We start from the raw sequence: 13354 nt of genomic DNA, 5'->3' as shown, positions 1-13354 counted from the left end.
GGCTTTGCCCCAAGAGGTAATTTAAAAAAAATAAGTATTTCAGGTTCTGGCATTTTATGTGAAGTAGTTTCCAAAGAAGACAATTGTTTTGTGGGGGGGGGGGTGTCCAACCCCCAAGAAAATAGCTTAAAACCATCACTGGACCAATAGGTATGAACGCTGAAGAGTAGAATCCAATCGGTTCAGTGGTTACCGAGATTTTAAGGGACGAACAGACAGACATCAAGCTACTTTGTATTATAGGTAGAACTTAACACATAGAGATTATTTATTGAAAGTGTAAAAAATCACATTAAGAAAATATCAATATTTTTCACAGGTTTTCAGATTCTAATATTTTTGGCAGTTATAAGTACATACATACAGATCTTATTAGGGTTGGCAATCAGCCGAATTTTTGGGTCGGATTCGGATTCTTACAAAACCCCGCCAAAAATTAAAGCGGAATAATCCGTGGATTGCGGATTCTTGTTTTTTTTTTCGGATTGCGGATTCTTGCAATATTTTAAAAGGTCTTTTTATAAATACATAAACTAACCATGAAAATCAACTGTAAAAATAAAATCCAAAAAAATTTGGGGTGCTACCAACCATTTTACTTGTAGTTAAAAAAAAATAATAGTTATTTCTCGCATCGTATTATAAACAGCTTTCCGCTTTTTCGTATGGATGAGAACCGGTTCCTATCCACCGGATTCGAATAAATACGAGATAATACTTTTTTTTGGTTTTGGTCAACCACATTCTAAATAAAACAAATTTGTAAGTGCAATAAAAGTCATAAAAATTAACAATCCGAATCCGTTATTTAAATTGCGGATTCGGATTCTGGGTAAAAAAGTTGTCCAAAAATTGAACGGATTGCCAACCCTAGGTCTTATAATAGATTCTTTGGGAAAAAATATGCTTTATAAAAATGGTAAAGTGCAATGATTTCTGTAAAAAGGGAGGAGTAGGTTGCGCAAAAAATCCGTAAAGGTGTGAGTTTTAAGTCTTAAAAATAGTAGTATAAAGATAATATTCACTAAATATGTGTATTTCTTATTGAGAAAGAACTATAGACAAATAAAAAAAAAGTTAACATAAATTTTTATCGTTCTACTACTGTTTTTAACTTAAAACTCACAACCTTTACGGATTTAAAGCGCAACCTTTTCCTTCCTTTTTCAATTAGGCATATTAACAAAAAAATATAGATAATATTATTAAGTTTGAATAAAACTCAGCAGATATTCTACATATGTTATTAAACTTGCATCAACGCATACCTATAACCCTGACAATAAATGTTAAACTTATCAAATTTCCCGTAACACATGAGATAAATTAGAAATGCTGCTCAATTGCTTCTCTGTTGTAAGGTATCTTTTAGCCGTGAGCCATCCCTTCCACATAAACATTAGTTTTTTTTTACAACAGCACAAATCAGAATAGCTAGATTTAAATATGTTATTGATTTATAATAGGGTTGTGCCGGATATCCGGCTGATTTATAATGCTGGATATCCGGTAATTTGCCAGATATCGAACGTGAGCCAGATACCAGCCGGATACAGGATATCCAGAATTAGAAATCAGCCGGATATCCGGTATCCGGCAAAAAGTATCCGGCCCAACTCTAATTTATAGTAGCGCTAAACAAACGTTAGCAATTTTTTCAAAATGGTTTTCAGATTCGTGATCAGCATTTCAATGCGGTCATTTTGATATGCAACATGCCTGTGTTTGAAGGAATTTTAATTTTGGTTTTATAAGGGGGTGGGCACTTTTTATACCCCCCGCGCGCCCGTTGTTTTTGGATTAAAAGACCACTTTAAGGTTTCACAGGGTTTTATATTGGCCCTGTAACCACTGCCAATGTCTACTAATGTGAAAATCCCAAAAAGATTGCAAATCAACCCCCCCCTGCTGTACAAATTTGGAAAAGTTTCCAAAAATAAAGTTTTTGGGGACGGGGGATAGAGGAAATTATTATCTCAATAAGGGGTTGGGAATTTTAACCACGAACTTTTTTTAGGGAATGGGAAATTTTTTTTCAGTTATTCCGTGTCAGAAATAGGGTTTAGCCAACAAGCGAATCAAATCTAAAACAATATTTTGGGGGCCGATAAAAAGGTCGACAATTCTGTGTTGCCCCCCAACGACAGTTATGACCACATTTTAATTTATGAGTAGGCATAAATCATTAAAATTTAAATCGACATTACGATTTTTACAGAATAGGAAGTCTCAATAACAAATAAATTTTTTTAATCAAATCTTACGCTGATTTATTCTACTCATATAAACTGCACATATTCTTATCTAAAAACGTACTTTGTTTCATAACAATTATACTTTCTTAAAAGCTTAAACAAATACATATATATAAACATTCATTAAAAAAATACAAATGCAAAATAACAAAAATAAATTGCAAAAAAATCCGCAATCACTTTGCAGAAAAATCTGCAAACAATTTGCACAAATTATCCAAACCGAAGACAAAATTTCTATCTTTGATTCCGTTAGCCGGGAATACATGCGCGAAATCAATTATTTTGAGCCGAACATGCTTGCTAATTTGAGGATCAATGTCAGAATTTAATTTGGCTGTTGCATCAGAAAATATCTATTGTTAACAAGACGTTGATTTGGTATCGTTCATAATGTCAATCATAGCGGCCTCTAGGGGCACATACGGTGTGTTGTGTAGAGGGGAGCGGGGGTGAATTCAATCCCCCTTGTTTGATTTCAGTTTTAAAAGATTTAAACTTTTTTGGGGGGTGGTAATATTTATCTAATGGCGATTTCTCTTTGGAGTGGGGTAGTACCCTTCCACAAAATAGTTATGAACCTTCCATGGATCCATAAAAAGCTACATTATAAGAGAGAACCATAATGATATTCATAGGTACAGACAGACAAACATCCTGTCACTTTTATATAAGGATTAATTCCTATATATAAAGATGTAGGATGTATTATCTTTAACTGCAAAGACATTTCAGTCCTGAACGAAAACTATTATTTTGGGGACATCCGTTGAATTGGGAAAGGGGAGTGAATCATTTGTGTATTTGTCTGTGTGTCTGTACCGAAGGATCTCGCTAACCGCTGAACCGATCGGGTTCTCCTTAACAGGGTAGCTTCTCATAGGTCCCGGGAAGATTTATAACTATTTTTGGGGAGGGTACCACCACCCTCCAAAGAGAAATCGCCCCTAGAAAAAAATTATCCAACCACCTAAAAAAATTTTTTTTTTAAACTAAAATTATAAATGAGCTAGGGGAGGCACCCACACCCCAAAAAAAAATATTTTACCCAACAAAAATTTTTTTTACTTAAAAAAAATCTAAATTAAGAAATTGGGTTATCAAATTCGACCCCCCCCCTCCTCAAGTGCCCCTAGAGGCCTCTAGGGGGCGTAGCCGCTAGTGTTAATAATCCAACAATGATCACCTATCAAGTCATAATCAAGTAAATCAACGCTTTTCCTTGTAATCATAAACTAGTAACAACGAACTAGCATAGATATGGTAACGAGTTTGAGTCTCAAAAAACTGCTGCACATCCGAGAGGAGGACTGAGAACTGTTGCACCAATTTCTCAATAACTTGTCTGTCTTCTGAGGGAGTGTTGAAAAAAACTTGGAGGATTTTTTTGACGGAATCAGTTTGTAATTCCATGCCAAAGGATTTGTCGTATCTTTTCATGCTACCATTCTAAATCAATACAAGCAATATTAGTTTTCATTAAAAATGTTCATTTTTGTTAGAAATAGAAACCCTAAAGAACTTCTAGAATCTTTTTTTTTCCTGAAACATGCAAGCTAATAAAAATTTTACGTCTTTAGGTAAAACTCGGAGAAGGACCGAGATTCGTACCTATCGCCTTACCGACAAGGCGTGGATGCGCTACGTGTTACGCCACAGTCACTGGCAAGAACTATCCCTTAAGAATTTATACAAAATATTTTTTTACCTAATACTAACTTAAAAAAAGATTATAAGAGAATAATGAGAAAAAATTCTAATAGAAAAATGTGTCAACTTTTAGAAGGCTTCAGCTATTTCAAGTTAACATGTACAATCATATTCATACGTAGCGAGTTTACATGATTAAGAACAGTAAATTATTTCATTTTATTTCCATAAGTAGAATGATTTTTGAGAATATCCTAAGGTGTGTCAGCAAATCACTTAGTATCAGTAACTAACAGATTATTTATTTACAGCATAGCCCCGCTTCTACTTAGTAACAAAACTAAAATAAAAATAAGAAAATACGTGGATTCTTTAAAATTGTAAATCTAAGAAACCAGTAGAGCGCAATTCCGTAAAGTCGGGTGTTGGGTTGTAGTCAAATGCTCTTATTAAGTCAAACTGTTCATAGTCGAGGACAATTTCATACATATTTGGTTATTATTAAGCAGTGTTGCAGATCCGGATCCGGGATCCTGGGGTATAAATTTAGGGAAAAATCTACCTAAATTTATATAAAATAGTCAATTACAAATTTTGAAAAATCTGGTAACCTTGTTAAGATCAGCTGATTCACTCCCACACTCTTCTCTCTCACATTGCATATAATCTCCCCTTCCCTTTTCGTATACCCCTGGTCGGGAAAAATTTGGTGATTTTATTTTTATTGTCAAGGATCCGGATCCGCACTGACCAAATTTGGAGGATCCGGATCCGCAACACTGTTATTAAGAACACTTACGACTTAACAAGAGCAGTTGACTACAATCCAACACCCCACTTTACTGAATTCCGTAAAAAATGACCCATTATTTATCAAAGTCTAAATAACATATGTTATATAATATCTATTCCAAAATCAGATATTAGTCCAAAGCTATGAATAAAAGAAGCAAACTGAAAATATCAACCAAATCATACAAAACATAACACGGTTGGGCCCTCAGATGTCAAAACTTTATTTTAGTGTTTGGCCAAAATGACTTTGCAATTGTATCTGTAAGTACGTCTAATAACACCCTTTGCTATTTTTAAAATCCTAGAAAATTTTTTTTGCAAGAAAATTGCATAAATTCGCAACCTTTTTTAGAACCACTACATAACTCGAGTTTTAAAACTTTTTATATAAAATCCTTTTTACAAAAAATATCAATAATTACTTAAAATTAAACCTGAAAGAAAAAAAATCTCATTACACGTGTTAATTTGCATGTTTTAGGTCTTTTTTTGAGGAAAGTATAACTTCCACATTTTTGACAATAATTATATTTTTTTAACATTTCAAAGTAAAATATAATAAAACTTAAACGATTTTTCTTGAATTATCAGTTGAAAATTTCATCAAACATGCAATTTAAGTGATGAAAATTTAATAAAATCATTTTTTGAATGTTTAGAATTACCAATTTTCTACATTTAAAACAAAATGTTAACAAAATTTAAAAACATTTTAACATATAACTTCAAAAATAAATAACATTTTATAAAAAGATGTTTCAAAAAATAAATCATTAAAAGGTATTAAAATGCATTTCAAATTACTTAAAATTAAAACGAGAACATCTTTTTACAATGTATTCTGTGTAATAGAGTTTAAATGACATGATTAGTAAATGAAATATTTCCTAAACTCATTAAGCCTTTTTGTGACTATATTAAAAATAATTTATTTTGTTTTATAGTGTTTTTTTATTCAAATATTTGACAAAATTTTCCCTACGTCAATAAAATAAAGTCAGTTTTTTACTGTTCCCAGGTTTTTCTTTATAATTATAACAATTAAATATAATATAAATCTTCATTATCTTTTATTTGAATTATCATACACATTAAAATGTAAAGTATAAGCTAGAATAGCACTTTTTTTAACGAATATTTTAATGACATTATATCAAAATAATTCCTCTTAAATATCACACAACATATGATTGGGAAGTATAGCCATTTCTTGGAGGTATAATATTTACAAAAATACCATTAATTCTGTTTTTATCAGAAGTTAAAAAAATTGAACAATTCTAAAACAATGGTTGGCTGTCTAGATATTGAGTACACTAAGACTACGGCTCTGTTCTATTGAAATAACGTTGCAAAAAGAGGGGTTCTGAAAGTAATCTACCTAATTATTTTTAAAGAACCAACAAGTACTGTCAGTATCTTTTTTCTTGTAATCTAGCAGACAATCAAATCATAACACAATTTTCATGATAAAATATTCAGGTTTCTACTTCACATTTTAAAAAATATACTGATCAATAAAATGTTCAAAATTTTACTTTGTACTAATTGAAAAAATATGTTGTAATTCTTATTTTAAAGTTACATTTTTATCCCTGACAAAATCATAGACGACTTTTAAAGGCATCTTATCTAAACTTTTTGAAGAAAAACTTAAAAACGTTAATTAAGTATTAAAACTATTTTCTTCGATTTTTCTGAAGTTATTATCGCATTCTATGGGTTTTTTATTATCATTTACTTATATCGAAAGTGCCAAACATTGTACCCTAACTTATTCATTTAATAAAAAACCAAGCGTGATAACCAAAAACTTTAAAACCTGTTTTTCAGGGATAAATATTGCATAACAAAATACACATTTTTAAAAGCGAAGCTTTTCTATAATTAGGGTCGATCCGTCCGTACGTCCGTCCGTAACGGATAGCTTTTTTCGTTAATATAGGCATGTTAGAATTGTCCTATCGATTTCAAATTTTGCATGGTGATTCCTTTAAAAGTTAGGTACGATTTAGAAAGCGTAGCATCTCTATAATCATCACCAAAATGTCCGTACGTCCATTTTAAACATGTTGATTTTTTTTACTTTTTTAATAAAAAAAATTTTTATGTGATCTAATCATCCGATTCATCTGATTTTTGGTATATTGATTCCTGGGACAACAAAGTATAATGTGAAAAGCAAAGCAACTCTATAATCTATTCCTAAAAATATAAGTATGTACATACTACATAAACATTATCCTGAATCAAGCAGTTTTTCAACAAATTTACTTACAATTTTGCTTTGACTCTTATACATTTATATTATGATTATTAAGTTCTGACACTATACAAGTGTTAATGTCTGTTTGTCCTACCGTTTCAGTGCTTCGCTTTTATGGATGTTGTCATCCTTGTTAACGTTAATTTCACTGCGTCTAGATAGTTGTTAGGTAATGGGTTAATCCGCGACTGTCGCAAAACTTTTTCATTCTCAGGCCATTGATAAGTTCGAATCTTGGCCTTGGCGTTTTAACTAGTAGGGTGAATGCCTTGCCCCACAACAAAATAAACTTACTAACATACAAAGTTACTTCCAGAAAAAATCGTGCAACAAAAAGGTTTGTTGTATGTTGGACGATTTGCCGCGTTATTTGGTTGAGATGTACACCAAGATAAGATATAATAGTGAGTCCATTCCACACTGGGTTATTTAGTCACGCCAAAAGCCGCGTTATAACTAAAGACAAATAAACAAGTCAAACTGTTATAAGATGCTTCTGATTTACAAAGTCATATCTCTTAACTTATTTAGGGCTAACTAATAAAAGGTTTGTAGTCTAGTGGGCGTTATTTTTTACCTGTCCAGATCTATTTATGATTCCAAGAACACTAAATCCTGAAATGTAGAAATCGTCATGGAATTTAAAAGGTATTTGATATTTTAGAAAAATTATAAAATATAATTAAAATCTTTCCAGGGCTTTAACATTCGGTGCTTCTCTTCAATGTGTATTGTCGACCTACTCCCTCTTTTTAAAAAATAAATTGAAACTAAGAGAGGATTGGGTTACTTTTTAAAATTACTTTAAATCAAGTTAAGTTACATTATATACTTGGTATCCCCCCTGTTAGTGCTACCTGAAGGGGGTTAATCATAAGAGCGAACATAACTAATCCCCTTATTTTCTATTTATTTAATATTATAACAAGGGGGGGGGGGGGGGGGGCAGTTGTCGACAGTTTAACTATAAGGGAGAGGACAAATAGCTTATAAATCAATTCTACTTTCATATGTGTAATTCTGTTTTATCGCTTATCTTTATTATTCTAGCGGTTACATACATCCAACTACTTAGGAACACATGAAGCTCATTTAATCATGATTCTTACCTAGCGGCTTCTTAGTGCCAAGATACTTGGCGTCTTCCTGGGCTATTTTAGCGGCTGAAGCTGTCGGCCCGTAGGTTTTAGCACCAATCTTGATGTCCATCACACAAGGAGCGATCATACCCTGTAAGAAAAAAAAATAACCCTTATAATTACGGAAGAGGATCGTTGTACAGAAGGATCTCCATAACCAATTAACCGATACGGTTCTCCTTTACAGTTTATCTTCTTGTAGGTCCTGAGCAAGTTTGTAATTTTTTTTTGGAGAGGGTACCAACACTCTAACAAGTGAAATCGCCATGTTCTATGAAACGGCATTTTAGATATTTTTGGTAAACACCTGATCTTTACATGAATTTGAAAGAAAACCTTTTACATTCCGCTAAAGGCCTCTAGGGGCGTAGCCTTTATAAAGTGGAAGCAGATTAGTAAGAAAAATAAGCTATTATAGCATAGACGTGTAAATCACATTTCTCCTCAAAAACGTATAAAGTCAATGGCCTGGAAGACCTTCAAATTTAAAAGGGGAAAATTTCACTACGGGGTATAAAATGTATCATATCCCCCCCCCCTCAATCTGAAAATTGTTTACACAAACTTGTATGTACTGCGCTACCTTTGGATTAAAGTGTCCTCGTTATAAAATTAAGCTATCCATTCCACTTACGGACATACACAATTTAAAATAAATTCTATTTTTAAAGATGAAAAATTTCTTTGGAAAAAATATTTAATAATAAATGCCTTTTGTTACCAATTCTATTTCTGTTCTTCTATTGAACAATGTATTGATCTTTTAAATTTCAGGGGTAAATATATGACAGATTATTATTCAGTATCTAGACAAAATTTCTTTAAAATTAAGACGTTTCTATACTAACCCCTACTGGTATAAAATATTAGTAATAAAAGGGGGGAGGGGGCGTAATGACATTAAAACTTAAACCGTGAGCAAAATGGTCTAAATATTGAGCTAGACACTTGAAACTTGGTACATAAGCCTAGTCCTAAAGGTACTTTATCTAACTGAAATTTTTTTATTTTTTTTTATTTTTAGGTTAGGTTAGGTAAGAAAAACCTTGCGGAAATGGGCGAAAATGGGATATTTACGTATTATTGGGTCTATTTTGATGTAAAAACTTACCTTTATTTGGTTTTAATAGGTTTTTTTCCTTGAATACACTGTGTCTATACACAAGAACATTATTTAAGATGATTCAGCAAGTCTGGGACCGCCCCCAGCGGGCTAGTTGGGTGGCTTGCAGGAGTAAAGTGCATTTTTTTTCTAAAGTTTGTGCGTCATATACCAAATATATGTTCTTTTTTAAATTTTGGTCCCAAACTTGACTAATCATCTTATAGACATACAGTATTTAAGGAAAAAACTTGAGAAAAAACAATTAAAAGTGAGTTTTTACATCAAATTACACCAAAACAGGCCAAAAAAGGCCTAAAAATCCCATTTCCGCAGGGTTTTCTTACCTAACCTTAAAATAAAATAATAAAATTTCCATTTGGATGTAGTATCTGACCATTTTGCTCACGGTTTAAGTTTAAATGTCATTACGCCCCCCCCCCCTTGTTTACAAGATATATTGAAATTAGTTGTAAAGTCAAAAGCTACAAAAAAAGTTGTCTAAAAGTAGTCCGACCGCCATGGATGTTTAATACTTAATTATGCTCCATGATTCATAAGCTTCATAAGAATTTTCGGGTATAGTCCTTTCCACGACATCCCTCCATAAGGAGCGATTCTTCGTATTTTTCACAGTAGCTTTTCTCCTATTTCTAGCCCCTGCGGGGGGCTCTAACCCTGCGGGGCCAATTACCTAACCCTGTGGGGCAATCACCTAACACAATATAACCTAACCTAACCTAAAATAACCTATAAAAAGCCATTTTAAAAATAAGACTAATCGCTCCTTATGGAGGGATGTCGTGGAAAGGACTATACCCGAATTTTCAGCTATCTATCGTTTATGTGAACCGAGAAAATCACATTTCCCCGATAACGCTTAAGACAGGCGGATATTTCAAGTCACAGAATAGCTTCGCTTCTAAAAAGGTTATTTTGATAAGGTAGAGAGAGGATATAGAAGGTTAATTATACTTTTTCCAGAACTATTTTATCTATCAAGCTCAAACCAAAGGCAGAATTGTAACTAAATTGGGACATTATTAATTCAATATCAATTGTTCTATCCCCGTATTCCAAACTGACATAATATTACTAGAGACCAAATCTTAATTGGTTGGTACAAACCAGCAGTGTCGAATCTGTTCCATCAACAAGATTAATCAACATTAAGGGTAATTTTGCTTTTCACAATTGGGGGTTAACTTAAATCATCAACCATAGGTTAGCCCCTAAATAATCATCCATTATATGATTATACCATCCCTCAAGATTCCTGAGGTTAATTCTTAAGAAACTTTGCCTCACTGAAATTCCCCCACTCTTTTGCCCCATTAAATTGCCCCATTGTTTCTCCCATTTTTTTGCCCCATTAAATTGGGGAAATGTGATTTCCATTCTTTAAAAAAAAATTATTGGGAAAAACAGTGAGGCTGGTTGGTCAGCTATATTTCCATATATATTCAACAATATAAAAGATTGTAATCAAAATTAACAGGAATTTTTACAAATTTGAATCCGGATCCCAATAAATTATGGATTTTAAAGTAAAATCCTGATATGTTTCTGATTATTTAAACAAATATTAGTTGTCTATATGCAGCAGTAGCGAAGCAAATCAATAAAAAACAAAAATAAAGTAGAAGATTATTAACCTTAAGAAGTTCACAAAAAGTTTTAGGGCACAGTTTGAAAGAGTTTCTTTATAAGCCTAAGTAATCAGTTTTGTAATATCTTTCTATTTCATAAAACTAATGAAAATACTAGAAATATTATTTTATGGTTATATATAAAATAACATATAATAACTTACACCTAAATTTGCATACTTTTAATATTTTCATTAATTTTCCATGAAATAGAAAGATATTACACAACTTATTACCGGAGCTTATAAAGTTTTCAGTTACTTAGGTCGAAAAGCATTTTTTACAGAGTAATGGCCAAATATATGATCAAACATATAAAAACTTACAGACTTTATAGTGTAGATTCGCTTAAAATACATCCAGACGACAAAGATTGATCAGTTAAGGTTTTAAAAGTTGATTATATGTAACAGATGTCCAATTTGATTTGTGTTGATTTTACTTCATGTAGTTTTGTCTTTGCAAGAGTATTTGATGCAATTAACCATTACTTTTTACAATCAAACCTATGACAACCAAGGAAATTTAGTATGGGGGTAAAATGTAACTAAATCTTTAAAATTTTTTATTTAAAGAAATCTAATACTTATTTTGTTATTAGGCAAATAGTCAATTTCCGTCAAATCACTATTGCAACACCAATTACCCATCCGTCTAATAATTTTTTTTTCTTCAGGGTTAGTTTATTTCTGCTAAGGAAAAGAAAACTGTAGGATAGGTTCGCATGACAAAAGCTCCCCACAATGTACAGTGGGGCAAAACTGGACTTTTAAATAGTTTCACAAGTAACTATGGGCTTACTCCATTAAAGGTTTTATGCACCCCAGCCTTCGACCCCCTAATGGGGGTTTACCAGCCTTATTTTTCCTCTATTCAAAAAAATCCTCATAAATAAAAACTTTAATATTTCTATATGACAATATATTAGAAAAGATATTGAAAACAGGCAGAGAGAGTCTCCAAACGTTTTAACTACTAAATTACTAATTATAATCTACAGAAGGGGTAATTTATGCATCATCAATGGGGATGTACACCAGTTTATAGGCAATTGTCAAATCCCTTTAGAATCCTGGAAAACAGAACTAAGTTTGAATTTAATCTTTGTCTTAATGTAAAGGCCAAAAACACCAGCACATCCTGATTTAAAGAGGTGACCTGAAAAAGATCTTTGAAACTTTAAAAAGTTAAAATACTTAAATGTGCTCACAAAAAAAAACTAGATTAGAAAATATCTAGCCCAACTATGCATTAGAAAAAGTTTTAAAAAGAGAGAAAGGGATCGACCACTGGAAACTAAAGATATTGGCAAATTCTGACTAAATTTTGAATCATTTTAAAATTCCTGCATTTTTATCATATTTTCCAGTCTTAAATTATATGAAAATTTGACTTGATGTCATTAATTAAAAATAAAATCTCCCATTAAAACATTTTTGAAGTAAATAAATCTAAAGAGGATTAATACTATTGAGATTATACTTTTCATACAATCAATTAAAAATATCTTTAACAAGGATGACAACATCTATCAAAGCGAAGCTCTGAAACTGTATGACAGACAAACATTAACTTTTGTGGAGTGTCAGAACTGAATATACAAAATAAGAATATATAAGTTTTGACAAAAATATACGTAAATTTGTTACAAAATTTCTTAAATACAGAATTCTGTTTAAGGACATACTTACATTTTTAGGACTTGATTATAGAGATGCTTCGCTCATAATATTGTACCTTATTGTAATTGGAATCATTCAGTAATCCAAAAATCAGATCAATCGGATGCCTTTATCACATAAAAATTGTTGTTAAAAAAGTAAAAAAACAACATGTTTAAAATGGACGTACAGACATTCTTTTTAAATCGTACCTAACTACTACAGGAATCATCATGCAATTGATAGGATAAATCTAACATGCCTAAATTAACGAAAAAAGCTATCCGTTGCGAACTGACGGACTGACTGACCGACCCTAATTATAGAAAAGCTTCGCTTTTAAAAATAAATAAAAATAATAATAATTATTAAGAAAAGGTCAAGTAGACAACTTGAAATAATATTAATCCGGTTCAAGATAGGAATATTAACAATAACCAAGTTAAGTAGGGAGAGTGAAAATTGACGTCAAATTTATCAATTAGTTTATGTTAATAAAGGAATAACATTTTTTTTATTTTTTAAATATAAATGGCAAAATGTAACTACTTCAAACAAGAATTTTTCATGAAAACTAATGCCTTTTAAAAATGATTAATCTCCTTTAGTGTACATACATACCAACCCTATTATTTTCTGAATCCTAATATAAAAGTAACAGGATCTGTGTGTGTCTGTTTGTATTGAAGGATCCCACTAAACGCTGATCTGATATAGTTCTTCTTGAAGCTTAGGTCCTGGGATCCGAGGATTTATAACTATTTTTGAAGGAGATTAACCACCACCCTCCACAGATTATATCTACCTACTTATTATACCCTTATCGCTGGTAGCTAA

The 13354-nt window shown here is 31.8% G+C and overlaps 1 protein-coding gene and 1 long non-coding RNA gene across 5 annotated transcripts in view; both read right to left on the bottom strand.

Moving 5' to 3' along the window:
* Positions 1-254: 254 nt before the first annotated feature.
* Positions 255-975, bottom strand: LOC145318646 (uncharacterized). The gene is made up of 2 exons (XR_013879404.1): positions 870-975; positions 255-368 (listed from the first exon to the last, which is right to left on the bottom strand). It is a non-coding gene; the product is annotated as an uncharacterized LOC145318646 (long non-coding RNA).
* A 1345-nt stretch (positions 976-2320) lies between these two features.
* LOC145318644 (uncharacterized) overlaps positions 2321-13354 on the bottom strand; it is a 37677-nt gene continuing 26643 nt past the window's right edge. For all 4 annotated transcript variants that reach the window (XM_080160050.1, XM_080160052.1, XM_080160049.1 and 1 more), the window contains exons 9-12: positions 8076-8196; positions 7544-7581; positions 3479-3704; positions 2321-2613 (exon numbers count right to left, since the gene is read on the bottom strand). In XM_080160050.1, the coding sequence (XP_080016176.1) occupies positions 2432-2613; positions 3479-3704; positions 7544-7581; positions 8076-8196 (567 nt within the window). In that variant the 3' untranslated portion in view covers positions 2321-2431. The remainder of the gene's footprint in view (positions 2614-3478; positions 3705-7543; positions 7582-8075; positions 8197-13354) is intronic.

This window comes from Acartia tonsa, chromosome 5 (assembly GCF_053477335.1).
Source record: "Acartia tonsa isolate MP-2025a chromosome 5, ASM5347733v1, whole genome shotgun sequence".
NCBI classification, from domain to species: Eukaryota; Metazoa; Arthropoda; class Copepoda; order Calanoida; family Acartiidae; genus Acartia; species Acartia tonsa.
The sequence above is the reverse complement of the archived record's forward strand: the minus strand, read 5'-3'. Positions and strand labels throughout refer to the sequence as shown.